Below are 24216 nucleotides of genomic sequence, written 5' to 3'. Positions count from 1 at the left end.
CACCAAGCGACCCGCCGCACTAGTCCGTTCTGGGTCAAAACCTGCGAGGTCACGTGGCTTAAACGAGCGCTGGCTATGAAGATACCAGTCGATTGGACAAACACATGCTGTGGGCATTTATGAGATGCTCAGCCCGTCTGAGGCTGGAGATTAGTCGACCTACAATCTGGGATATAAAGGTGGGATTGCCTCCTTCGTCAAATGTTGTGTATCATCAGGCACTTTTCCCACGATCCCCAACCGCCTCGCTTGTTTACTACACTATCCAAGATGCTTACAGATCACTCCAAAGTAGCCATCGCGCAAATTGTCTTTTATATACCGGCAATCGCACTCGCTGCTATACTACTGTTTTACCGTCATGGGCGTCCTCGCATGCCATGGATCATTCTCCAAGTATTCTGCCTGAGTATGTACTCACCCCCCCCCCCCTCGGGTCCTCGCCATTCACACCGTCTAACACGTACCACTAGTTCGGGTCACCTGTGACATCGTTGTCATTCTCTATGAGAACAGCCCTCAGAGCGTCGGCTTATACATCGCCGCGGTTATCCTTCTCAATGCCGGCCTGCTCCCCTTGATCGCCGCCACCATCGGCCTCCTACGGATAATGTACGTCAATGCATCAAACACAACCTTCCCTCTCCTCTAACATGCCCAGAATCCACAATGATCTCGAACACAAAACCGCAATGAAGTATCCAATGATGATCTCCCGCATCCTCTTCATCGCTGGAATCGCCCTCATTGTCGCCGGCAGTAGCGTGGGGGGGAACTACGAGGACGCAACCGCAGTGCGCACCGGCCACACGCTTACCGAGGTCGGGTACATCATCGTCGCAGTCTTCCTGTCCACATTGCTCGTGTTCCAGGGATATTTCTGGAAACGGCATGCGAGCCTATCTCGTCCTAGTGTGACGGTGCGACACCCCCTCATCCACCCTTTGCAATCCATCAGACTAACCTCGCGAACAGGTGTTGAAGGGAATGGCTGTCGCGGTCCCGTTTCTCGTCGTTCGCATCGCGTGGCTGTTTTTGTCGATTTACCACCCGGATGATGATCGCTGGGATAACCTGAACGGACCGATTGGGCCGTTCGTAGTCATGACGGCGCTTATGGAGTATATCGTCGTATGCATCTATATCGGGACTGGGTTTATGATTCCCGCCACGAGGGGGTTGCAGCTTCAAAAAGGCAGAGGGGCGAGGGTTGGGAGCTTGGAACCTGCTCTGTCTCGAGAGGAGGAGGTTTAGAGGCGAGCCGCGCGTTGGAGCTGTGTATTCTTCATTTATATCGAGTGACTTCGATCCCTGCTTGCGTTTAGAAGAGCATGTACAAAAGCAAGAGGACCAGCCATATAGAGATGTCTAATCTACCACCGAAAACTCCCCAAACCCAGCATCTACACCATCCCGCGATTCCAACTCCTCGTGCGGTCGCGGCGGATCCGCGTATCCTCCCGCTCCGCAAGCATGAGATGCTCCGCCGGCAACAGAATCGCCTTATCAATCGCCACGGGCAACCCGCGGTGCCGACCACGCAGCATCACCGCACACAGCACCAGCTTGCTCAGCGTATGCCAGCCACCCGAGAAACTATACGTCTCATCCGGCAGGCCGGTGCTCAGACCCACGGTGCCGTAGGCACTCACGGTCTCGAAGATGATGTTGAACGCGGAGTACGTGACCGGATGGCGGGTGAAGTTGCCCGCCTCGACGATGCAGATGACGATGACGGCGAGGGCGATCCACCAGAGATCGTAGGCGAGCTGGGCGCGCAGCTGCTGCTGGACGAAGTACAAGCGGCGCGAGGGCGATTTCTTGGGGATGGAGCTGGGGGCGCGGGGGCGGGTGCGGGAGGCGGGTGGGGAGCGGGATGCGCGCTGCGAGCGCGCGGAGTCGTCGGCGTAGATGCCTAGGCTGCGTTCCTCGTAGACGTTGGAGTTGCGCATGGTGATGACCACGGGGTAGACGGAGATGTACATCATGACGAGGTAGATGAGTTGCATGCCGAGCTGGAGGGTGGAGATGTTGGCGATGAAGAAGCCGCTGTTGCGGACGCAGAGGGCTTGGAAGAGACCGTCGAGGACGCGGGGGCCGAGGGGGATCGAGGTGACGGCCGGGTTATCGATCTGCCTTGGTTTTTCAGTATGACCTGGGACGTTGCATGAAGCGGGATATGGCTTACGTTGAGGATTTCAAAGGCGGCCCAGTCGATCCCGTTGAGCACAATCACTAAGCAAAGCAGCCACCAGGTATGCTGCGCAGGGAAGAGGTTGGTGTAGCACCGACGCGGGTACTTGAGTACGAACCGGAGGGTTGCACGCATTTCTCTGAAATACTTGTGCTTTGGTAGGAGATGCTTCATCCCGTACAGGATACAGCGCAGGAAGATCGGGTAGCTGGAGCTATCATGAGAGGAGGGACTGCAGATCCAAGGAAGGACTGACTATACCAGGTATTACCCGCGAGAATCAGCAGCCCCATCGTGATGAGCATGAATATCGACGAGCGAAACGGCACCTGTCTACCGCATCAGAAATACCATACTCCGTTTGGTGGCTTCAGCGCACCATATTCGCGTCTACCAGACTCATCCCCGAGTTGTTAAAGGCAGATATGCCAAAGAAGAAGCCAGCCCACCTGGGGAAGAGTCAGTAATCCAGATCTCACGGGAAAACACCAGTTATCGTATCCTCTGTTGGAAGTTGAGCGAGCTACCATGGATTCATGCCATTTCTCTCCGTCACTCCCGCCTTGTTACGGGCCACATATGCAGCAACTGCTAGACCTCCTATGACCTGCCACAAAACAAAGTAAAGTGGTACAATGACCGTCAACAAGCAAACAGCTCGGTACTCAATACCCCCGAGTCTGTCGCGCTCCTCATCAGTCAGCTCAGGGGCCGTAGCATTGCGTCCGAAATGACGGAGGAACGACAAATGTCCATGTTCTGGGCACATATGGGGATCTGGATGTCGGCAGTGGCGTATATTTTCTTTGGATAACCGTCTACCAGCCGGTATAATTCGAGAATAAGCACTCGACGGACGCCCGTGCGGCCTAACGTCGGCAGCGAAATTAACATGGTTTCCATCATCACTATTCATAGTATGAAGAAACGAGGGGCGCCTATCGCCCGTGGATGCCCGGTTCAATAAGGAAAAGTGCTCTTTTGCATCATAGCTAGCCAGATGCCGCGGCGTGGATTCCAGAACAGACGCTACAGTTTCATCACCCACGCCGCTGTCATGCCGTCCTGTCGGTCGACGATCGAGGGTTCCAGTTGCCCGCAACCCATCGCCTTTTTCTGATTCCTGGGCCACATTAGTTGAGGAGGAGCCCAGCTGCCCCAGCGATCGCGTCAGGGACCGATTGAGTCCAGCGCGCAAAGAGCCAGACGTCTTCCATCGCCGCAGGCGCTGTTCACGAATGATATCGCCAAAACGTCTTTCAAAGGCGCGGCGCCGAGTCAGAAGAACGGCGATTGACACCCATATCTACAGGATTCTCAACTAAGCGGGCTGGGGCAAGGTATGCACGGCGCAACCTACCGTGGAGCCAAGCATGATCAAGAAGAGAAGCAATAGTTGCTGGAAAAGGTTCAGTGTCGATAAATTGACCGTGTTCAGACCGGTTAGGGTCATGGCGCTAAAGGCGAGAAACAGCGCATCGATGTATCGCAGACTGCCGAGCGGGTGGGAGGAGGCCCAGAGGATGATGGAGCCGATGAAGCATGTTGTTGTGAAGTAGGCGTAGTGGAGGGTCAGGAATCGAACGCGAGGGCGGTGATTTTTGAGGAATTTGTATATTCGATTCATTTGATCTCGATATCATGGTGAATGAACCTCTCCGAACTCTTTACAGGCATCATTACTTGCTTCATCAGGGCTTTTGGGTTGTGACATGAATGGCCACTGCTCATGTGACCTGGAAGTTGTATGTATGATTCATCATTTTGTATCATTCTGAACTGAAGGCATAATTTGTCGGTTCAAGGCAGATTTATACTTTGTCAATCAATCATAAGCATGGGGTCGAAATTAATTGCAAGGAAAGTCGAAGAATATGGATCATCCTACAGCTACATACATACTTCGTTGAGGTTGGTAGATGAAAACATGTACTAGAGAGATAGAGTACAAATGATATTGAGAATAAGTCTTAACTTTTCGAATGGGTATAATACTAAAAATGTCTATAGAGATTCATAAAACATCAAGGATTCTAGCTCAAGCAGCAGGTCTAGAAATGGGGCGCGTTCAACGCCATCAAACACAACAAGCCGGCAATCAATCCAGCAGAGGGCAAAGTCAACACCCATCCACTGAAGATAAAGCCCAGCTGCTTCCAGTTCACAGCGCCCAGATCATAGTTCATGAGAGCCACACCCGTAGCGGCACCAGTCAAGCACTGCGTCGTCGAGACGGGCAATCCCAAGCGGGACGCCAGGAGCACGGTGATCGCCGCTCCAAGCTCCGTGGCAAATCCTCTGGTCGGCGACATCTGGGTGATCTTGTTGCCCAGCGCGCGCACGATGTTGTAGCCGTAGAACCAGAAGCCAAGGCCAAGCAGCAGACCGGCAATGACCAGGAACCAGACAGGGGTGGGGGTCTCGGTGTCGACGACACCGGCGCGGAAGGTCGCGTAGACGGCCGCCCAGGGGCCGACCGCATTAGCCACGTCGTTGGAGCCGTGTGCGATGGACATCATCATGGCCGAGACGACCTGGCAGTAGGTCCAGAGGTGCTCGACGCGGTCATCGTAGCGGCGGGCGCGGGAGTGGATGTCGCGCAGCTCGGCCGAGTCGTGGGTGACCACGTCGCGGGTGACGCCCTGCAGCCAGGCGAATTTGAGATAGCCGTACCATTTGCGGGGGTGGCTCCAGGGGAGGTGCTGGACGGGGTGGAGGAAGCGTTCGTAGGAGCCAAAGAACTTCTCGCGGGGCTTGATCTGCGGGGTGCTTTGTACGGAGACGGCGTTGCGCTCGATGTCAGTAGGGTCGGTGAGGACTTTGGTATCGGTAGGCTGGGTGGGGTTGCTGTTGTCCTTCTCGTCGATCTTGGTGCCGGCGCGGACCTCGCCGAAGGCGTCCTCGTAGTAGCTGATGACGTATTGGTCGCCCTTGCCAGGGAAGTAGAGCGGGCAGTTCTCCTTGAGAAGCCAGGGCCCCAGAGGGAGGTGGTAGAAGCGGACACGGGCATCCTTCATAGCAAGACGGCGGTGGAAGTAAGGAACGAAAAAGACGACGCCGATGAGCAGGCAGCCAAAGAAAACACCCAGGATAATTCCGGTGGCCTTGCCAACACCGAACTCTTCAAGCGAGGGGGCAGTGGGGGCTTCAACGACGATGAAGAGGGCGAGGATGGCACCAGTGGTGGCCAGATAGACGGGGATGAGACGCATAGCCCACTTGAAGGGGTCCTTGCGCTCGAGAACAGTGTATTTCAAGATTCCAAAGATGATGGCAGAGAAACCGGCAGCGATGGCGGGGGCAATTCCCCACGAGGCAGCAATCTGGGAGACACTGCCCTTGGTCCATTCCCAATGGATAGAGGCCTGGGTGGCAAACCCAACACCGACGAGAGCACCGACAATGGTCTGCGTCGTCGACACCGGCCAGCCCATGCCCGTAGCGAACATCAGCCAGGCGGCATTACCCATCTCAGCACATCCCATGGCCAGCATGAGAGGACCAGGCTTATCATCAAAACGGCGGATGTCGATAATACCAGACTTGATAGTGTCGGTGACGCGAGAGCCAAGGGCGACAGCACCAATGAATTCGGTGCAAACGGCCAGGATACCGACCTGCCACATGCTCAGCGTACGAGCCGCAACAGAAGTGGCATATGAGTTGGCGACATCGTTGGCTCCATTGCCAAAAGCGCTGAAGACGAAGGTAATGGAGGTGATGGCGAGGATCCAGTCGTACTTGGCGGTTGCGAGGGGAATCATCTTGATCAGGTTTAGTGATAAACCTAAATGTAGACGAAGGACGGATAGGATGGGGGAGGAATGAAAAAGCTTGAGCTGGATGGCCTGAGAAAGAATCGATAGCAGTGCAGCCGGTGGTGTCCTTTATACTCAAAACCAAGCACAAGGGCAGGCAGCGGTCTGAGGCCATTGCCAAGGGCTCGCCTTTTCGCTCGTATGTTTTCGAATGACTTCAGGGCCCCTCCCGGTTCCCACAGGTAAATCCACGAATGTGAAGCAGAATCCCACCGATATTGGTCCATTCCTCCACTCCCCCCGATTCATGCTCTGTCCCGCGTCGGAGGGCGGACTTGGCGCCAAGTTCCGCCCAGCGCTGGGCGGACCAGATCATGGAGAAGGGTCAACGAATAACAGACCCATCTCGAGCACGTTTCTATTTGTCTGGCTGTCAGAAGAAGCCAAGACTCTGGTTAGAAACTCCCATGCGTTCTCTGGACACTCGACGCTGCCACTCTGGGTATTTCGCCGCGTGACTTGGCTGCTAGTTGCGAGGTCCACCACGGAGAAAATTCCTCAACGCACACTCCATTTGCCTGTAATTCGACTCGTTCACGGCTATGGCTATGTCGGTTTGCCGCCCTTTGCGTGGGGAACTCCATAAGCTGCAGCCGTGGCAGCGCCATCTCGTTTGCAACACGAGAGGGCACGTGGGCTATTGCTCAAACTGGACGGTCGCTGGTCCAAGTCGAGAGCCAGGTTGAGTGCCCTGGGGTTAAGGTGGTAGAATCTATGGAACAGGATATTTCGTTGCACTCGCTACCGACTCGGCCCCCTCTACGGGGGTAATCTGGCATGATGTTCATCACAACACTGCTACGACGAATGAGATATCATACCCATCTGATAGACCGGGCCAAGCGAGAGCTAAGAAAAGCAATGAAAGCTCGTGACTAAGTCTTCACTTTCTACTAGACCTCGCATCATATCTGCGTTTATTTCTGGTCAAATTCAACCCTAATCGGCCAGTTCATTTTGCTAACACGATGTAATTATTAACAAATACAATCAACTCTAAGCCTATACACAACAAGCTCGCCCTATTCTCGCCAGTGCTTGATCAAGCAAGAATTTTGTCCCTGTTCAAGGCCACCCATTCGTGAAATCGCAGTGATGGCTTCCCAGTATATCTTTCAACATTGCCAACAGCCTCTTCATATCCTGGCATTTGGAACAAGTCACTAGCTCCATTCCCCTTGTCCGTCTGATAGTGGCGAGACAAATTCCTCGCCATTGGTTCCGGCATCCCATGGATCGTCATCATGACCTCTATTCCCTCGTCCTCGCTGACCTTGACCACCTTGACCTGCTTCCCAACCCCCTTACCCATAACTTCCACCGCCTCCTTGATTGGCATCTGCTCTGGTCCAGCCAGATGTACGAAGCTCGTACCCGTAGGTAACCCCTTAGCAAGAAACGCTCCGCAAACACTCCCGATATCCTCAGGGGCGATGAAATCAAGCCTGGCCTCGGGGAATGCCGTCTTCGCCTCTCCTTGCACCACCTCGGTCTTCCACCAGAGCGTGTTACTCGAAAAGAATGCCGGTCGCACTGCCACATAGCCTCTCGGCCCGAAGACCTCGTCCAGGTTCACTTCGACGCGCGCATGCGTGTACGCGATGAAGTCGCTGGGCGGAACGTCACGGATATCCACCTGAACGCTCAAACTGCTCAGCAGCACCACGGTCTCGATGCCGGCGGACTTGAGCGCCTCGATGCTCGCACGCATCGAGTCGGGGGAGCCAAAGGAGACGTAGATGAAGGCGTGTTTGGCGCCGGTGCTCGTTACGGCTTCGCGGATTGTGTCTGGTTGAGTAAGGTCGGCGTGGACGCGTTGGTAGTTACCGGACGCCTCGTCTGAGGAGGGAAGGCCCCGAATGGGCTTCTGGGTGTCGCGCATCGCGAGGATGACTCTTGCACCGTGTTTGTGGGCGCTGAGGGCTGTGGCAGCGCCGACACCGCCAGTAGGGCCGAAGACGATTACGGTGGACATTTTGCGGTAGGTGGTTGCGGTGTAGGTTTGTGATTGTAGAGTGGATTTGATGATGGATATTGTGAATGATGGCATGCAATCCAGGGCCTTTTATATGTGTCCTTCTAAGGTTGTCCATCACAGCAACATCCATAATAGAACTGCTCGGTATACTGTCGGCGGTTGGACAATCCGATCGCCGATGGTTGCGATGAATACGATTATACGAGACTCCCGAATGACAAATCGTGTTCCTGTCGAAGAGTCGGACAACGTTATCCGACCACCGACATCCTATCTCCGATATCAATGATGATGGACATAGTCGGTGTGGTTGATCTCCGTCCTGCAAGCTCGTAAAACGCGGCTAGAATCCCATCTCCATCATCGCGATGTCGAGCACCCACTACAGCACTTTCTACCAGTAGAAACAAACCGCACTTCGATATCTCAGGCGTAGACTGCACAAGGGTCATACATCCGCTTGTACCTGTGCGCTATTTTATTCACACTGTCCACTCTGTCCGGAATCGAGGTGCTGTACGGAGTTCCTGCAATCCCCACTTCCCCTTTCCAATGCTCTCTCCTACCACCGGACCAGGAACCCCACGGTCATCGGCCCGATGATTGTGTTTACTAGGATCGCCCAGACCGCCGTGATGAACGCATCCTCGTACGAGGTCTCGTTGTACCCGATCTCGATGATCAGAAGGCCGATCTCACCACGGGCGACCATCGCAGACCCCAAAAGTATCCCCGACAATGCCGTTGTGTGGTGATGAAGCGAGCGCTTTTTCTCATCTGATGTACGGCCACTTTGTCCGCTCTCCGTATCCCTATCAGACATGTCGGATCGCTTCAGAGGCTTTACGAACGACATGTGCTGCCACAGCCACAACCAGATCCCCACGGCAAACTAGTCCACCATCAGCACAATCTACTAACAGATCAATCAAATCATACCTTCACAACTGCCATGAGAAGAGAAAACACCACACCCCTCCAGATCTCCTTCCCTGCCCGCAAGGATACGAACGGGATTGCGAACCCGATACTAGCAAAGAACAACGGTTCCATGAGATACGTCTGCATGTCCAGCAGGTATACATCGGATGGTTCCCGATTGTAGATCTGTCACACGCCTGGGGCCTGTTGGAGACATGATTGTACTTAGAGAAGGCATGCTCGTTAATACCGGCGAAAGACCAGTGCGATACGGTATTTTGTCAAGAGCGGGGTGAGGATTGCCATGGGAAATGAGGCGACGAGCAATCGGTCGACGATCCAGCCGAGATTAACGTAGTGTCCATCAGATAACTTACTGAGGTCGGCGATAATGCTATTGACGATGGCACAGGGGTTAGCCCAGAGAAGTATTTCACAGTGAGGAAAAGGAGTACTTGCCTCAACAGCACAAGATCATTAACGTCGTCAATTACAGCAGCGCTGACAAGAACAGCACGCACGCGTGCTTGAAAGATCTAGGGAGTCTGAAGCAGAGCTTATCACCGCGAAGGTTGTTCCTGGGATGTAGTAGAGGAGAGATGAAGTTGCGGATAACACAGCTCTGATAATGAAGGTTTCCACGGGTCCTGATGCAGTCATAATGAGCATTGCTGGTGTACTGTTTGTGAGTACCTAGATGATTTCTTAGCATCGAGCTCGGCGGAACTCTTGGCGCGTCTCCACCATCACAGTAAAACTAATAAGAGTGAGCAGGCCAGCTTGGATTTCGGTTGAGAGTGTCATGATCTAATTAGCAGTTTTCTGAATAAAAAGAAGGCAGCAGATCCTGACGCCGGTGGTCGAATTCTCGATCTGTTCTTAGCAGTAAATGGCCGGACAGTCCTCCACACTACCCCTCGGCTATAGTCGTGCTGCCATAGATATATATATATCAACGCGAAATACGTCCATGACCTATACTTACAATGACAGTTAGCATTTTGACGCCTAGTTTGGAATGGTAATCCTATTGACTGGCTGCGTCCGGCTTACTAGGGATAGACAGCTACGGAGTATATGGATGGCAATCAGTCCATGCGCGGTCTCACAGTGCACACATGGACTATCTGAAAAAGAAACCAACTCGACAATCCTCAGCAAACTGTCTCACATGAAATCTGGCCCGAGAACAAGGTTTCACTAATCCTGCATTGATTGGTGTGATTGAGAATAGCGCCTGGTTTGGGCATAGAATTGGTCTTGGCTTTCAGGAAGCTACGGAGTATTCACTATCCAGCGCCGCCCATGCTTTGCTTTCCAAAGCACCTTCAATCCTTTTGAATTCCTTCAACTTTCTGATGAGAGACAGCGTTCGGTATTTGATCCTTTTCCCAATCTGAAATCATATCTCTGCCCCTTGATGACCATGCCTGCTCGCTTACATTCTGGTGGTCCACAGAAGCTGGAGTCAGCCGCATCGAGAGGATCGGGCCAATTTCCTCACTCCCGTCCTAGTCAGCCTTGTCCTATCAGCCTCGTTCTTCGTATTGACTGCTCATGCGCCAAGTTGGCTTGCCCACCAATTACTACGGGTCGTGAGGTTGGCAATTTTGGCCCCTGTTTCGCCCATGTTCGAGACAATGTCATCTTCCGTCAATAATATAACTATCCCCCCCCCCTGATCCCTTCGAGATCCACGCGGAGCCTAGAAACGAAAGTCCATTCTTGAGACGACAACTCCCCGCCGGAGCCATCTATGGAACATGATTTTCTCTAGAAAACTGGTCGCATGCGCTGCGCTTGTCGCATACTTCACGCCATCAGCACTCGCCGCACAATGCTACTTCTCGGACGGCAGCAAAGCCGATGGGAGCTTTCTCCCCTGCTTCCCAGACCGCGAGAATAGCCCGTGCTGCGCAAACAATAAACCTTCTACCATGGCCGATGACATCTGTCTATCGAGCGGGCTGTGTCTCGTGCAGATGAAGGGCCTCAGTGGCCTGATTTACCAAAACGCGTGCACAGACAACAACTGGAAGAGCCCGGACTGTCCGTCAATATGTCGTGGAAGTGAGTGATTCCAAACCCGACCCCCTCCCTGCGTGGGAATCTGCGAGTTGATGACGGGTAGTTTCTACATCGGGCGGTATTAGTCTCCTCCCGTGTCCTGCCAAGGGAGTCGATCAGTGGTGCTGCAGCGTCAACGGAACGGACTGCTGCGACCGTGCGAAGACGGTGGATATCGGCACGATTGTCGCGATATCGAGTACCTCATCATCAACGACGACGACACCGTCCGCGTCGGCCACGAAATCCGCCTCAGGGACGGAGACAATGCCCGTGACAGCCACGAGCCTCGCAACCAACTGCGCCGTCGCGCCAGGGACAGCGAGCGACAGCGACAGTGCCAATGCGGCGGTATGTTCCGACCCCAACTCCAAAACCACCGCGATCGGCGCCGGCCTAGGAGCCGGACTGGGTGTGTTGTTAATCGCGGCGCTGTCGGCACTCTGGCTGCAGCGCCGCATGTACGAGAAGAAGCTGCAGCAGCGTCCGGAGAGTCCGACGATTACGTACTCGGGTTCAGGGATTCCGGATCGGTCGAGTCCAGCGCGTTGGGGCATGGCTGAGTTGCCGTCGCAGAATTTGGTGCAGGAGATACAGGGGACGGAGGCAAAGTGATGAGGGTTGCACGAGCGAGTTGATGGAATTGCGCTTAAGCGATCTATTTCTGGGGAACTTGTGTATATACTATTCAAAACGAATCCATTGGACAGTTACTGGACATTTTCTCCCCGAAATGGTTGGGGCTCATCCTCCTTGCTGGTGAGACGTGGCAGGCAAGAGAAGAGATGATGCCTGGACTTTGTCTGCGCAGAAAACCGGCAATTCCAGCTGGGCGTTGGCATTGGATCATTGGGACTAGAGAGGTGACTAGAATCCTCGATGATGGGGCGTATCCACTGTAAACAAAGAGAGAGAGAGAAACAGTCGGTTATCCGGGCCAGTTGCCAGTTGCCAGTTGCCAGTTGCCAGTTGCCAATTGCCAATTGGTAGATGCAGGTGATCACGAAGTTGACACTGAGGAGACTACAGATGGGCAGCTGTGTGATATTCTAATGAACTTTCAGGCATCAAATATGGTATCCGGTATATTCAGTAGAGTTCATGTGTTGGCAATCACAACAGCAACAGATCCTTTGATGCGGTGATCGGCTTCACTGCGTCATCGACGTTTTCTTGGTCAAACCAGGATTGTGGTCAACACCGATGACATCGACCCTACTGCAACAACGTGTATAAATCACGATTCTGGCATCCAAAGCAGTCGCATCCCTACTTCTTCATCTGCTGGTGTCTGAGAGGAAACTTGTGTTCTGGGTTCAAGGGTACCCGACTCGCAATAATTTCACGATGCATCGTCTCTCCGCACTTCTCCTGGCCCTGGGGTCTCTGAGCCTCGCCGACACCACCGCCGATAATTTCAACCCGCTGCACCATCTGGCCGGTATCTCGCCCTATTTCTCACCCAACGACCCTGCTCTGGATGCCTCCCCGCCCCAGGGCTGCAATGTCACACGTGCAGCATACCTCGTCCGTCATGCGGCCATCTACGCCAACGACTTCGACTACGAATCGTACATCGAGCCCTTTGTGGAGAAGCTGCGCAATACGACCCAGGACTGGTCCAAGGCCGGTAGCCTGTCGTTTTTGGGGATGTGGAACGCGCCCATCACCGACGCGCACATCGAGAAGATCACCCGTGTCGGTCTGCAGGAGGCGATGATGCTGGGAATCGATATCCACGACAAGTATCCGGACTTCAAAACCCCGGACCAGATCTGGTCGTCCACCGCGGAGAGAACGGTCAAGACTGCGCAGGAGTTCATCGTCGGTTTCACGGGCGACCAGCCCAAGCAGATCAATCTCACCGAGGTCGGAGAGTACAAGAAGACTGGGGCCGACTCCTTGACGCCCTATAAGAGCTGTCCGGCGTATAGCTCCAGCTATGGCTCCGACCAGTCCAAGGTATGCTCCGTCTCCTTCTCCTCATCGCCTATAGAACTTGAGCTGACCAAAAAAAAAGGAATTCGTCTCGCGCTACACCAAGCCCATCATCGCCCGGCTGCAAGCCCAGGCGCCCTCCTTCAACTTCACCGCCGACGACATCGTCAGCATGTTCGAGCTCTGCGGCTACGAGACCGTCATCCGCGGCTCCTCGCCCTTCTGCTCGCTGGACCTCTTCACCGCCAACGAATGGCTCGCTTTCGAATACGGCAACGACATCATGTACTTCCACAACACCGGCTACGGCCGCGAGCTATCCCCACGCCTCGGTTTCCCTTGGGTCAACGCCACGCAGCAGATCCTCGCCGACGACACCGTTGCGCAGGACCTCTACGTCTCCTTCACGCACCGCGAGCTCCCACCCACCGTGCTGACCGCGCTCGGCCTCTTCAACAACAGCGCCTTCACGGGCGCCTACGACGTCAACGCCACCATGCCCACGGACACAATCAACTACGGGCGCGCGTGGCGCAGCAGCCAGATCCTGCCGTTCCTCACCAACATCGCCATCGAGAAGATGGCGTGCGACAGCCTCGGCTATGACGAGGGGAACTACTACCGCGTGCTGCTGAACGAGGATCCGCAGCCGCTGGTCGGGTGCCGCGACGGGCCGGGCGAGACGTGCTCCGAGCGCGCGTTTGCCGACTTTGTGCGCCAGCGCGGAGCGATGTATGGGGATTTCAGCACGGCGTGCGGGGTGGATTACGAGAACTCGACAGACGTACTCTCGATCTACCAGTCATGACTTCTCAAGTCTCTGAACACCAAGCAGATACAGATACAGATACACAACAGAATAATAGATAATAATCACACCCGCTCCGATCCACGCATCCCGAACCCCCCAATCAATAACTCTATCTACCCAGTGTAGGCCAGCTAATCATCCACACGCTCCAATCCCCTTACACGCCTCATATGGCCTCTCCACCGCATACATATACCTTCCGACATCATCCAGAAACCCCCTCCGGAAGCCCACGCACCGCTTGCTCGTAAACAACACCCCGCGACACGACGTGTCCAGCGCATACCGGAAGAACTGCGCGTTGCCGCGCACGTTGCCCGCGCTTACGATACGCGCCTCCACGCTCATGGCGTAGTGCATGCAGTCGGCGCAGAAGGCGGTGTCGGCGTGTGTGTTGCTGGTGACGTAGATGTAGAGGCCTGGGGGTGGTGTTAGTTGGGTTTGGGGTGGGATTGGGATTCAGAAGGGCATACTGTAGGTTACGATGAGGGTGCAGAGGGCTGCGATGAGGAGGCGTGTTAGGGATGGTTTGGGGAGCATGGTGGTAGACGTACCCCGTAACGGGTTCTGCTGCAGACAGTGTCAAGGACTCAAGAGTAGCAGGTCGGGGAGAAACGTGGCGCTGTGTGGGGGATGTGGCAGGTAGCGCTAGGCTGAGCTGGGACTAGCAGTTGGGATTTATGGGGTGGCTGGATGATAGTATGATATTATCCATACTGTGTATACTGTGCAGTCCTTGTAGAGACTAGATAGAATCTAGGAGTACTATGAATATTACTAGTAGGAGAAGCCTAGTAATAGAGTAGGTAGTCTGCTTTGACTATAGTAGCTTCTAATAGCTAAGTTAAATAGGCATATAGGTTAAAGGTTATTAAAATTATCAAATAATATAGCAGGCTATATCAGTACAGAAGCTCTTGCTACCATAGTAGAAGCCCCCTTCTTCTTCCTACTAAGGCTTTGGCATTGCCTAGAGGGTTTTTGCCTGGGAGAGCTTCATATTCTCTTGAGTCTTGATACAAGCACCGACATCCCTGTGACCTCTGCAGGTCGCGTTTTCAATGGGATTGTTTCTTTCTGGCTCTTCATATATGCAAAGAGGTGGGTAAACGGATATATAAGTTCCCAAAAGACTATTTAAGTAAGCATTGATCAATCTAGGCATCTACGGAGTAAGGATCCGAATAACTTCATACTCCGTGCTCTCAACGTACCGCTTTGCCCTCTTATCTTCCACTACCCGGCTCATAACCCTGAACAGGGACTTCATCCAGAAAGAGTACAGTTAATGACATGGAATGAGTTTCTTGTTATTCAACCAGCATTTAGGTCAGTCGGCAAATGGCAGTCGGTGCTCTATTGGGAATAGCTCGAATTCCGACCCATGGCCCTCTCATATCAAGCATGGTCTTTGGAGTACCCATGTTTCATACTGATAGAATCTTGAACATTGATGGAGCAATCTTGATACATTCGGAAAGCTTAAGTGTACAGACAGCTACAGATTCCAAATTCTGAAGATTGATAACAAGTCCAAGGTAGGCATGAGACGCCAAATTCCTGTCGATATGTCTCCAAATAATGTGCCTTACATTCACAGGTCTTCCGAACCGTGTGGTACTTGGTTGATACGAGAGAATTTCTGTACTTCCTTGGTTATCTCCAGAGGTTTCTCAATGAGATCCCTTCGCAATGTTAATAGAGGGAAGATAATATTTAGAGAGAGAGCTGCGGATTGGTATGCCTGGACACTCTATTGCCCACAACAATAGCTGTCTTTGGCTTATTGTATGACTCAAAATAGCTCAATTATATAGCATCATCCAATGTAAGCCTTGTAACAAACTAGTCAATGAGCTTATTCACTGTGATGGCCCCAAGGGAACTAGTCTTTCTTGAGGGCCCCAATACCACCAGTCCTGTTAAACTCCAGCTGAGCCTCTCATCGCTGGAGAGAAGTGTTTGTCCTGCGCATATCCCCAATAACTGAATAATGTTTTTCTAGACTGTCAAGGCTCGCCCGATACCAGGTAACAATCTGTACCCACGGCGTACACTTCCTCTCGCATTGTTGAAGAACAGAGGGACTTCCATCGTTTCCATCGAAGGACGTGCAACTAAATGTTGCCATTGGTGAGGCCGATCGCCAGAGTTTTGCCGTGTGCTGAAACATCGAAGCAAGATCCCCTGTACGTACTGATATATTGGTGTGATCTACCGAGAGGATCGACTGTGACTGTGCCCCCAGTTCCCATGACCAACTCCCAGTCCCTTATATAGTCAGCAAACCTATAAGTTACCTGCCCACGACACCGGTCGTCATTGAGGCTGTATAGACAATTTCTAGTCGCCAAGTTCAGGTCATCAGATTGTCATCGTGTGATAGTAAAACGAGATAAGCACTTCTTTGGCGGTGATGATCGATGGTGCATATAAATTTGATTCCATTATCGATGAGGAATCAGCCTAATGGCAAGGAGACATTGCTGAGATGCCTACGACCGCGCCTCAATCCAGTCGACAGCCCAATCACATTCTATATTTACGCGCATGGATTAGCTTATATATCGTGAAGGATAGGCTTGCCCTCGTTGGCTGAAATGCACTGCCTAACAGGGATGTTTGTATCAATTTCAGGGGCACTAATGCATCCATGCGAATGGTGATATGTAGCCATGATGTGGAATGATATCAACAAAGTCGGCTCGTTCGATGCACTCTTAACAGGAAGAACTCCTGGCCCCTGGAGGCTTGAGCTCGTAGCAGAGGGACATTGCAAGAGCTTGGCACAATGGCCGGTCTGTCTTGGCTTCGTATTGACGGCCTGCACCCCCAATGACCGGCTTACATTCTCCATTTCTCATACAAGTACGAGGGTTTAATTGCTATGGCCTTGTGAAACAGTGTTCGTCCTCGTTGTGGGGAAATTCTCTCACTTGTCCTCTTCCTCTGGGGTTCTTCATGATCATCATATCAAGTTGCTTGAGGCCCCATGCTCCTATCAAGTCTGCTTAACTATGCCCCGCTGTTAGCTCTCCCAGTCACAGTTGCCGCCAGAAGAGGCGGCGGTGGTGACAGTGAAGACTCAGGCGACAGCTCCAGTGATAGCAGCTCGGGCTCTAGATCCAGTTCCTCATCAGGCGATAGCTGTGGTTCCAAACAATACACCTTATATAAATATGACCTTGTTCCCAGAAACGCCCAAAACTGGACTACAAACGCCGGGGGACAGAAAGGGAGGAACCCGACCACATACGACGGCTCCTATTTCCAGGGCGAAGCCTTCCTAGGCTACACTGCCACCGGCGGATCGAGGTGCCCCAATGCCACCGGCTCCGTTCGTATGTTGGGTTATGCGTGGATTGGGCCGCAGACGCCGTATCCCAAAGGTCCCGAGAACTCTATAATAATCGGGTTCAAGGCGTGGGAAACCGACAAAGCATTGGAGGATATCACTTTCTCCTACGACTATCTCAACGACGGACTATATTGTCCTAGGCCGCCTGGCCTGGTCAAACTCATGACCACCAGGTCGTGGACGGACTGGGATGCTCGCACTTACCGCGCGGGCGATATCGTTCGCATGAACCTCTTCCCCGACCAGACACGCGCGGATGCAGTATCATTCAACGCTAGCACAATTCCCAACCTCAGCCCAGCGCCCGCCTACGATGAGGGTGATATCCTTCTCCCCGCATCATCCTGTAGCTCCGACGAACGTCTGTCGGTAGGGTGGCCGGAGGGGACGAATATCACTGGATCAATCACCAACACGACTCTGAGCTTGACTATCGTGGGTGCGGGAGACACCAACACGGCGTACAAGTATTATGTCGGCAAGGAGGACGATATCCATGTGACATTTAATGTGACGTTCTCGGGGACATTTGACAGGATCAACTCGACCCGGAGCGTGGCGGTTCAACAGGAGTCGCAGCCCATGCTCTTCTGGGTCGATAATAGCAGTGTGATGGTTGGTCCAGGCGAATTTTTGATGAAGCCGATGTGGTTGGCATGGACTGCTTTGTTCTTTTTTCTATAATAATATGAGTCTTTCAATAACCACTGCATGTAATGACATTCCCCTGTTGAACAACCATTATTATTATTGAAAGACATGCTCTCTTATTTCCGCTCCCATGACTAATTCGGCTACTTGCGGCCTTTGCTTATCTCCGGGAAGCTTCTCCATGCCAAGTCCGGAGTTTAGACACCCATTCTTACGAAGTAGAAATAATGAATTCCCCTCAGGCCTCCGCAAGAAGAAAGAAAACACACCACCCAGAGATCTCTTGCAATATTGATCCTGTTAGTCCCGACAGTTTCCACCAAAATGCACTACGCAATGCTCCTCTTCCCCGGCTTCGAAGCCCTCGACGTCTTCGGCCCCCTAGAAGTCCTCAACGTGCTTTCCGAGCGCACCAAGCTCCACCTCTCCCTCCTCTCCACAACCCTGGACCCTGTCTCTACCAAATCCCCTGACCCAGCAGCCCATCGTATCGGGTCCGTCTGCGCACAGGAAGTAGTCCCCACCAACACATTGACAGACATCCTCACCGCCGTCCACGCGGGTCAAACAAGCATCGACGTCCTCCTCGTCCCCGGCGGGGCAGGAACACGGTTCCCCGAGATCATCAACCCCGTGATTGAGTTCGTGCGCGGCATCTCCCCGTCCGTGGCCCATGTGATTTCCATCTGCAACGGGGCGGGTGTGGTAGCGCGGGCCGGGGTGTTGGATGGGAAACGGGCGACGACGAATAAGATGCTGTGGACGAAGACGACTGCGCTGCGGAGCGAGGTGGAGTGGGTGAAGGAGGCGCGCTGGGTGAGGGACGGGGAGGTGTGGACTTCGTCGGGGGTGAGTGCGGGTATTGATGTGGCGTTGGCGTTTGTGAGGGAGGTGTATGGGAGAAATGTGGCGGGGGGGATTGCGAGGGAGATTGAGTATGTTTGGGATGAGGAGGATGATGGGACGAGGGATCTGTTTGCTTCGCACGCTGTGTAGAGAATCTATAGGTTGATATAGAGCGATCTTGATATGAGATATATCGTAGAATTGAAATCTGTGTAATGCCGCTACACTAAAAAGGTATCCGGATTCTAGCTAGTGGGATATACAGTATTTCATCTACGTTGACAGGATATGTTTATTCTACGTATTCGACCCCCATCCCTTAACCCTCGTCTATAGATCTAGGGGCCAAACGTCCATTATTCAAGCCACAGAGCAACTTCTACGACACCTTCGATGACATTCACAACCCGTACGGATAAAAACTCAATACACGATCCAGTGGAGGAATGTCAAAGTGATATCTCCGGTGACTCACAGCGCGGATGCTCCACTATGGGAGCTACTGCATCTTCTCCGGTAGAACTTCCTCGATTGACCAATAATAACGTCCAACTCCACTCTTCAGACAGAGCTAAACATCTTAAGTCCGCTGTTATCCTATTTCCATTGATCTGGGCGCTGCCAAGCATCCTGGGATACTGCTTTTCAGTGATGGCTGAAGAACCCTAACTATGGACATTTGTTATATCCGATTCCTGAGTACCGCACCTGGTCCACCAGATCAAAATATATAGTAATGAGCATGATATAAAGACCACAGGTCCGTCGTAGACAAACATCCAACAACAAAATCAATTCTTTACTTATACAGTAAAAAAAAAATGGAGCATCTCAAACACACATTCGCCCAATGCAGAGCCCACTCTCGGCCAGCGCTGGTCACATATGTGACAGCCGGTTTCCCAACAGCGGAGGAAACACCGGATATCATGCTCGGCTTGGAAGCAGGAGGTGCAGGTAAGTCGTGAACCGGCATACAATCTCATAACAATGCTAACAGTAGTGCATAGATATCATCGAACTCGGTATCCCCTTCACGGACCCCATCTCCGACGGCCGCACGATTCAGAAATCAAATCTCAAGGCCCTCCAGAACGGGGTTACAATCTCCTCCATGTTAGATATGGTGCGGACGGCACGCGGACAGGGGCTGAGAGCGCCCGTCCTCTTCATGGGATACTATAATCCCATCCTGCAGTATGGGGAAGCCAAGCTCCTCGCTGATTGCAAAGAGGCGGGTGTCAACGGATTCATCATCGTCGATCTACCCCCGGAGGAAGCGGTGCGGTTCCGCAACGGGTGTGCGAAGACTGGGTAAGTTTCATTTCAACGAGAGGCTGGACCATCATCTGACCACCAAGGCTTTCGTATGTCCCGTTGATCGCGCCCTCGACGTCTCCGGATCGCATGAAGACTCTCTGCAGCATAGCCGACTCCTTTATCTACCTAGTCTCCCGGATGGGCGTGACGGGCGCCACGGGGACGCTGAATACGGATCTCCCGCAGCTGATCGCGAAGGTGAAGGAACTGTCTGGCAATGTTCCCGTGGCTGTCGGATTCGGGATCAGCACCCGCGAGCACTTTCTGAGCGTCACCTCTATCTCGGACGGAGCGGTTATTGGGAGTCATATCATCGAGATCCTAGCGAATGCGCCCGCAGGACGCGCAGCAAAGGCAGTACAGGAATATTGTGCAGAAATCACGGCCAGGAAATCGATTGAAAACAGTCCTGCTCCTACACCGGCCACACCAGCGCCATCAGCAGCGTCCGCATCACAACCAAAACCAACCCCAACCATATCGCACACCCCAGACCCCACCACCGGCCGCTTCGGCCCCTTCGGCGGCCAATACGTCCCGGAAGCCCTCACCACCTGCCTCACGGAGCTCGAAGCCGGCTTCACCGCCGCCCTCCACGATCCCTCCTTCTGGGCCGAGTACCGCTCCCACTACGCCTACATGGGCCGACCATCGAGCCTGCACCTCGCGGCCCGCCTCACCCAGCACACCGGCGGCGCCAACATCTGGCTGAAGCGCGAAGACCTGAACCACACGGGCTCGCACAAGATCAACAACGCGCTCGGCCAGATCCTGCTCGCGCGGCGGCTCGGCAAGACGGAGATCATCGCCGAAACGGGCGCGGGGCAGCACGGCGTCGCGACGGCGACGGTCTGCGCCAAGTTCAACATGAAGTGCACGGTGTACATGGGCGCCGAGGACGTGCGGCGGCAGGCGCTGAACGTGTTCCGGATGCGACTGCTGGGCGCGACGGTTGTGCCTGTGGAGGCGGGGTCGCGCACACTGCGCGATGCTGTAAACGAGGCGTTCCGCGCGTGGGTGGAGAGGCTGGACACCACGCATTATATTGTTGGTTCGGCGTTCGGGCCGCATCCGTTCCCGACGATCGTGCGCACGTTCCAGTCGGTTATTGGGGCGGAGACGAAGGAGCAGATGGCGAGGGAGATTGGCGGGCTGCCCGATGCGGTGGTCGCGTGTGTCGGCGGCGGCTCGAATGCCGTGGGCATGTTTTATCCTTTCGCGCAGGATGAGACTGTGCGGCTGGTTGGCGTCGAGGCGGCTGGAGAAGGGTTGGAGACGGACCGGCATTCGGCAACACTGTCGGCGGGGTCTGTTGGCGTGTTGCATGGTGTTCGCACGTATGTACTGCAGAACGAGCATGGCCAGATCTCCGACACGCATTCCCTGTCTGCTGGGCTGGACTACCCCGGTGTTGGGCCGGAATTGGCCAACTGGAAGGAGACTAGCAGAGCGACGTTTCTGGCAGCGACGGATGCCCAGGCGCTGCAGGGTTTCAGACTGTTGAGTCAGTTAGAAGGGATCATCCCAGCCCTTGAGACCTCCCATGCCGTCTGGGGGGTGATAGAGACGGCCAAGCGACTTGGTCGTGGGAAGAATGTGGTGCTTTGTCTAAGCGGTAGAGGGGACAAGGACGTTCAAAGCGTGGCAGACGAGCTGCCCAAACTTGGTCCTCAAATTGGCTGGGACCTGCGATTCTAGACGCCATGTTTATAGAGGATCTCGGATTATATTTGTCAATTCAATCATATGAATATCAGTGCGCGGACAGCTCAGCAACGATCCCAGCGTTCTCCCGTACATTAACCGCTCTAACAGTCAAACTTCGACCCAGCTTGTTGTTTTTCGAATCAGATGCATGTGTCATCTCTTCCAGTCTTAATACCATGCCAACCGCCTTGTGGTCTTCAGTCAATTTGGGCCGTCGTCGCGCAAAATACCGAGCGTATCTGAACAGCGACCAGTAACAACCCGCGATGTTCGTCAGTGTCATCATCAGCTTGTACGGCATCTGTTTCACGTTAGTGCCAATCCTGGCTCCAAAGGTTATGTGGACGTACATAGTACACAAGGACCACCTTCCTGCACACCTGTTCTTGTCTCCGGCGCAGGTGGACCTCGTTGAAAATGACGATGTGCAGCATATAAAAGCCCAAGGTGGCCATGGCCAGTCCAATGAAGAACCCCGACTGAATGATGAATGATATGGGCAGAATAAACGGCGTCAGGATGTATAATAAGTTTTCATATATCTGCATTGGTCAATCTCAATCCCGAACGAATGGGGGGGGGGGGGGGAAAGGCATACCTCCTGGAAAACAAAGATCTTCGTCCCGAATTCCCACCATCCCAGCTTCCATGACCCGACAAGATAGCGGAGATTATGCCACAGACCACTTGCAACGAAGAAGTTCCACCGCAGAAACCGCTGCTTGAAGACAGTCGCCTCGCCGAACCCGCCGCGCTTCTCAGATCTGGTAGCGAAGAGGACCGAAGCCGGCGTCGTCGTCTCCACGAAAGCGGCACTGCACATCAGGATCCTTCCCCCAAGCCGTCGACAGCTGTCTCCAAGGAACCAGTCCTCACTGATCGAGAAACCCGGGTGATTGTGAAGCGTCTCCTTCAGAAACGACCTCTGCCACAGAGAAATCGCACCATGCGGAAAGGTGGCGCTCCCCATGCGTCCTGCAAACAGCCGCTGCAGACCAGATAACTTGTATTCCAAATCCTGCGCTTGCTGGCAGTATGTACCCAGGGACGAGTCCCGTCCAACGGATTTGATGGTGTAGCCGATACACCTGACCTTCCCCGTGAGCCGCGCCGCCACAATGGGGAAGTTGGGAGGCAGAATGCAGTCATCATCGATCAGGAGAACATGCCGGAACTGCTTCACTGCGTAGCAACCGATGAATAGGGCGATGATTTTTGATCCCACGGGAGCCCAGATGTGGTTGACGCCGTGCGCGCGGCAGATGTCCTCGGTGGCGTCGATCGGGGAAGGTGAGTTGCCGTTGGCGACGACGTAGATGTGCGATGCCGGGAAAATCTTCAGCGCAGCTTCGAGGGTCCGCCCAATGATGGGTGCGGATTTATAGCATGGGATGATCAGAGCAGTGTCTGTTGGGGTTCGAGCAATCCGGCGGTGTTCGTAGTATTCCGGTCCTGGGGCGTCTTTCTCGAAGGTGACGAGGAGTGGTGCGAAGGAATAGCTGTAGGATGATCAGGACTCTCTTTCGTCGCACCTGAGCAGATAAGACATGCACTTACAATACGAGCAGAGCAAGGAAAATGGCCCAACTGCTCTGGATCACCATCTTATGCTGCATAGTCCAGTACAGCCAATATACTGCCCCTTTCCACAGGGGAACTCCTATGAGCACAAAGTACACAACAGCAGCTAAGAAGGCATAGATGGCGTATTCAATCAACAAACGACGCCAGTATCTACGTTGGTGCTTGATTTTCACCAGCGTCGCCCTGTTGTACACACTCTTGATGCTCCCTTTCCGATGATCCCTGGTGGTATTTCGCAGTGACTGGCCGAGGGGCAATGAGTTCCGATAGCTGAATCTGAAGGATCTGCTTCGCTTTTCAGGATACTGAGGACTCTTGGTATCAGTCTCTGATTGCCGATTCTCAGCCGATGGTCTCGTATTGCCATGGTAGTAAGGATCGGTGGGAGGCGATGCATCGTCTTGAGTCTCCGAGGCCACAGGACTATGCTCGGCGACAGGGCGCAATGTTCTTCTCGCTTCCTCAAGACAGAACTGTGGCTGCTCGTCGAGTGCCCAGCTGATTCGCCTCTGGCCTCTCTGAGCAATGTCAACATCCCCGACAGGCCAATCGTGTGGTGTGAAGGAGAAGCGAGCTGGGCGATTCTCATAAGTCCCTTCGCCTTTAGCCGCTTCGGCGGTCAGTAGACCTTCAGGGACGTAAATCATGTCGTCGATACAATCGTCGCTTCCTTGCAGCATCTTTCACGTTATGGCTCTGATCGAAACCTTGAGATGAGCTCATCAATTAATGGCGATTAGTGGTGCAAACAGAATGGTTTTGAGCTTTTCAAGGTCTCCTGTGAATCCAAATAGGCAACACTAAATCATAGATTGCCAAAAGAGAGTGTCAAGTTGCTCATCCGCGAATAACGCTTGATGGGTCAGGCACCCGCATACTTGACCACCAGGACCCGGTCATTTTCCGATTGTGTTTGATCTTGTCCCCCACACTTGAGCATTCCACACTAGCACAGCCGCGTACTGCTCCATCAAATGTTATCAGTTGCTCTATTTGCACTATTGTGACCTGGATGCTCGGCAT

General features: G+C 53.5%; 12 protein-coding genes across 12 annotated transcripts, besides 1 other annotated feature; 6 read left to right on the top strand and 6 right to left on the bottom strand.

The window, feature by feature from the left end:
• Positions 1-270: 270 nt before the first annotated feature.
• ACLA_044010 (uncharacterized protein) lies at positions 271-1254 on the top strand (the record flags this gene model as incomplete). Its single annotated transcript, XM_001275106.1, has 4 exons — positions 271-409; positions 474-612; positions 662-920; positions 976-1254. The coding sequence occupies 4 exons, from the start codon at positions 271-273 to the stop codon at positions 1252-1254; spliced, it is 816 nt and encodes a 271-aa protein (XP_001275107.1).
• Positions 1255-1403: 149 nt separating this feature from the next.
• ACLA_044000 (putative cation transporter) lies at positions 1404-3821 on the bottom strand (the record flags this gene model as incomplete). Its single annotated transcript, XM_001275105.1, has 6 exons — positions 1404-2132; positions 2189-2402; positions 2456-2523; positions 2574-2643; positions 2722-3500; positions 3555-3821. 6 exons carry the CDS (start codon positions 3819-3821, stop codon positions 1404-1406), a joined length of 2127 nt encoding a protein of 708 aa, XP_001275106.1.
• A 424-nt stretch (positions 3822-4245) lies between these two features.
• On the bottom strand, positions 4246-5958 carry ACLA_043990 (inorganic phosphate transporter; the record flags this gene model as incomplete). The annotated part of the gene is made up of 1 exon (XM_001275104.1): positions 4246-5958. The coding sequence occupies one exon, from the start codon at positions 5956-5958 to the stop codon at positions 4246-4248; it is 1713 nt and encodes a 570-aa protein (XP_001275105.1).
• A 1096-nt stretch (positions 5959-7054) lies between these two features.
• ACLA_043980 (NmrA-like family protein) lies at positions 7055-7987 on the bottom strand (the record flags this gene model as incomplete). The annotated part of the gene is made up of 1 exon (XM_001275103.1): positions 7055-7987. One exon carries the CDS (start codon positions 7985-7987, stop codon positions 7055-7057), a length of 933 nt encoding a protein of 310 aa, XP_001275104.1.
• A 565-nt stretch (positions 7988-8552) lies between these two features.
• ACLA_043970 (uncharacterized protein) lies at positions 8553-9058 on the bottom strand (the record flags this gene model as incomplete). The annotated part of the gene is made up of 2 exons (XM_001275102.1): positions 8553-8882; positions 8930-9058. The coding sequence occupies 2 exons, from the start codon at positions 9056-9058 to the stop codon at positions 8553-8555; spliced, it is 459 nt and encodes a 152-aa protein (XP_001275103.1).
• A 1790-nt stretch (positions 9059-10848) lies between these two features.
• On the top strand, positions 10849-11593 carry ACLA_043960 (uncharacterized protein; the record flags this gene model as incomplete). The annotated part of the gene is made up of 2 exons (XM_001275101.1): positions 10849-10981; positions 11043-11593. 2 exons carry the CDS (start codon positions 10849-10851, stop codon positions 11591-11593), a joined length of 684 nt encoding a protein of 227 aa, XP_001275102.1.
• Positions 11594-11915: 322 nt separating this feature from the next.
• Positions 11916-11960: a microsatellite.
• A 365-nt stretch (positions 11961-12325) lies between these two features.
• On the top strand, positions 12326-13724 carry ACLA_043950 (putative histidine acid phosphatase; the record flags this gene model as incomplete). Its single annotated transcript, XM_001275100.1, has 2 exons — positions 12326-12940; positions 12999-13724. 2 exons carry the CDS (start codon positions 12326-12328, stop codon positions 13722-13724), a joined length of 1341 nt encoding a protein of 446 aa, XP_001275101.1.
• A 138-nt stretch (positions 13725-13862) lies between these two features.
• On the bottom strand, positions 13863-14267 carry ACLA_043940 (uncharacterized protein; the record flags this gene model as incomplete). The annotated part of the gene is made up of 2 exons (XM_001275099.1): positions 13863-14146; positions 14201-14267. The coding sequence occupies 2 exons, from the start codon at positions 14265-14267 to the stop codon at positions 13863-13865; spliced, it is 351 nt and encodes a 116-aa protein (XP_001275100.1).
• Positions 14268-16719: 2452 nt separating this feature from the next.
• Positions 16720-17769, top strand: ACLA_043930 (uncharacterized protein; the record flags this gene model as incomplete). The annotated part of the gene is made up of 1 exon (XM_001275098.1): positions 16720-17769. The coding sequence occupies one exon, from the start codon at positions 16720-16722 to the stop codon at positions 17767-17769; it is 1050 nt and encodes a 349-aa protein (XP_001275099.1).
• A 291-nt stretch (positions 17770-18060) lies between these two features.
• Positions 18061-18732, top strand: ACLA_043920 (DJ-1/PfpI family protein; the record flags this gene model as incomplete). The annotated part of the gene is made up of 1 exon (XM_001275097.1): positions 18061-18732. The coding sequence occupies one exon, from the start codon at positions 18061-18063 to the stop codon at positions 18730-18732; it is 672 nt and encodes a 223-aa protein (XP_001275098.1).
• Positions 18733-19403: 671 nt separating this feature from the next.
• Positions 19404-21600, top strand: ACLA_043910 (tryptophan synthase beta chain; the record flags this gene model as incomplete). The annotated part of the gene is made up of 3 exons (XM_001275096.1): positions 19404-19539; positions 19593-19896; positions 19944-21600. 3 exons carry the CDS (start codon positions 19404-19406, stop codon positions 21598-21600), a joined length of 2097 nt encoding a protein of 698 aa, XP_001275097.1.
• Positions 21601-21655: 55 nt separating this feature from the next.
• ACLA_043900 (glycosyltransferase family 2 protein) lies at positions 21656-23873 on the bottom strand (the record flags this gene model as incomplete). Its single annotated transcript, XM_001275095.1, has 4 exons — positions 21656-21910; positions 21960-22151; positions 22208-23108; positions 23167-23873. 4 exons carry the CDS (start codon positions 23871-23873, stop codon positions 21656-21658), a joined length of 2055 nt encoding a protein of 684 aa, XP_001275096.1.
• Between the last annotated feature and the right edge of the window lie 343 nt (positions 23874-24216).

The sequence above is a fragment of the Aspergillus clavatus genome, genomic scaffold (genome assembly GCF_000002715.2).
Source record: "Aspergillus clavatus NRRL 1 1099423829792 genomic scaffold, whole genome shotgun sequence".
NCBI lineage: Eukaryota > Fungi > Ascomycota > Eurotiomycetes > Eurotiales > Aspergillaceae > Aspergillus > Aspergillus clavatus.
Note: the sequence above shows the minus strand (reverse complement) of the source record. Positions and strands in the feature narration are given on the sequence as shown.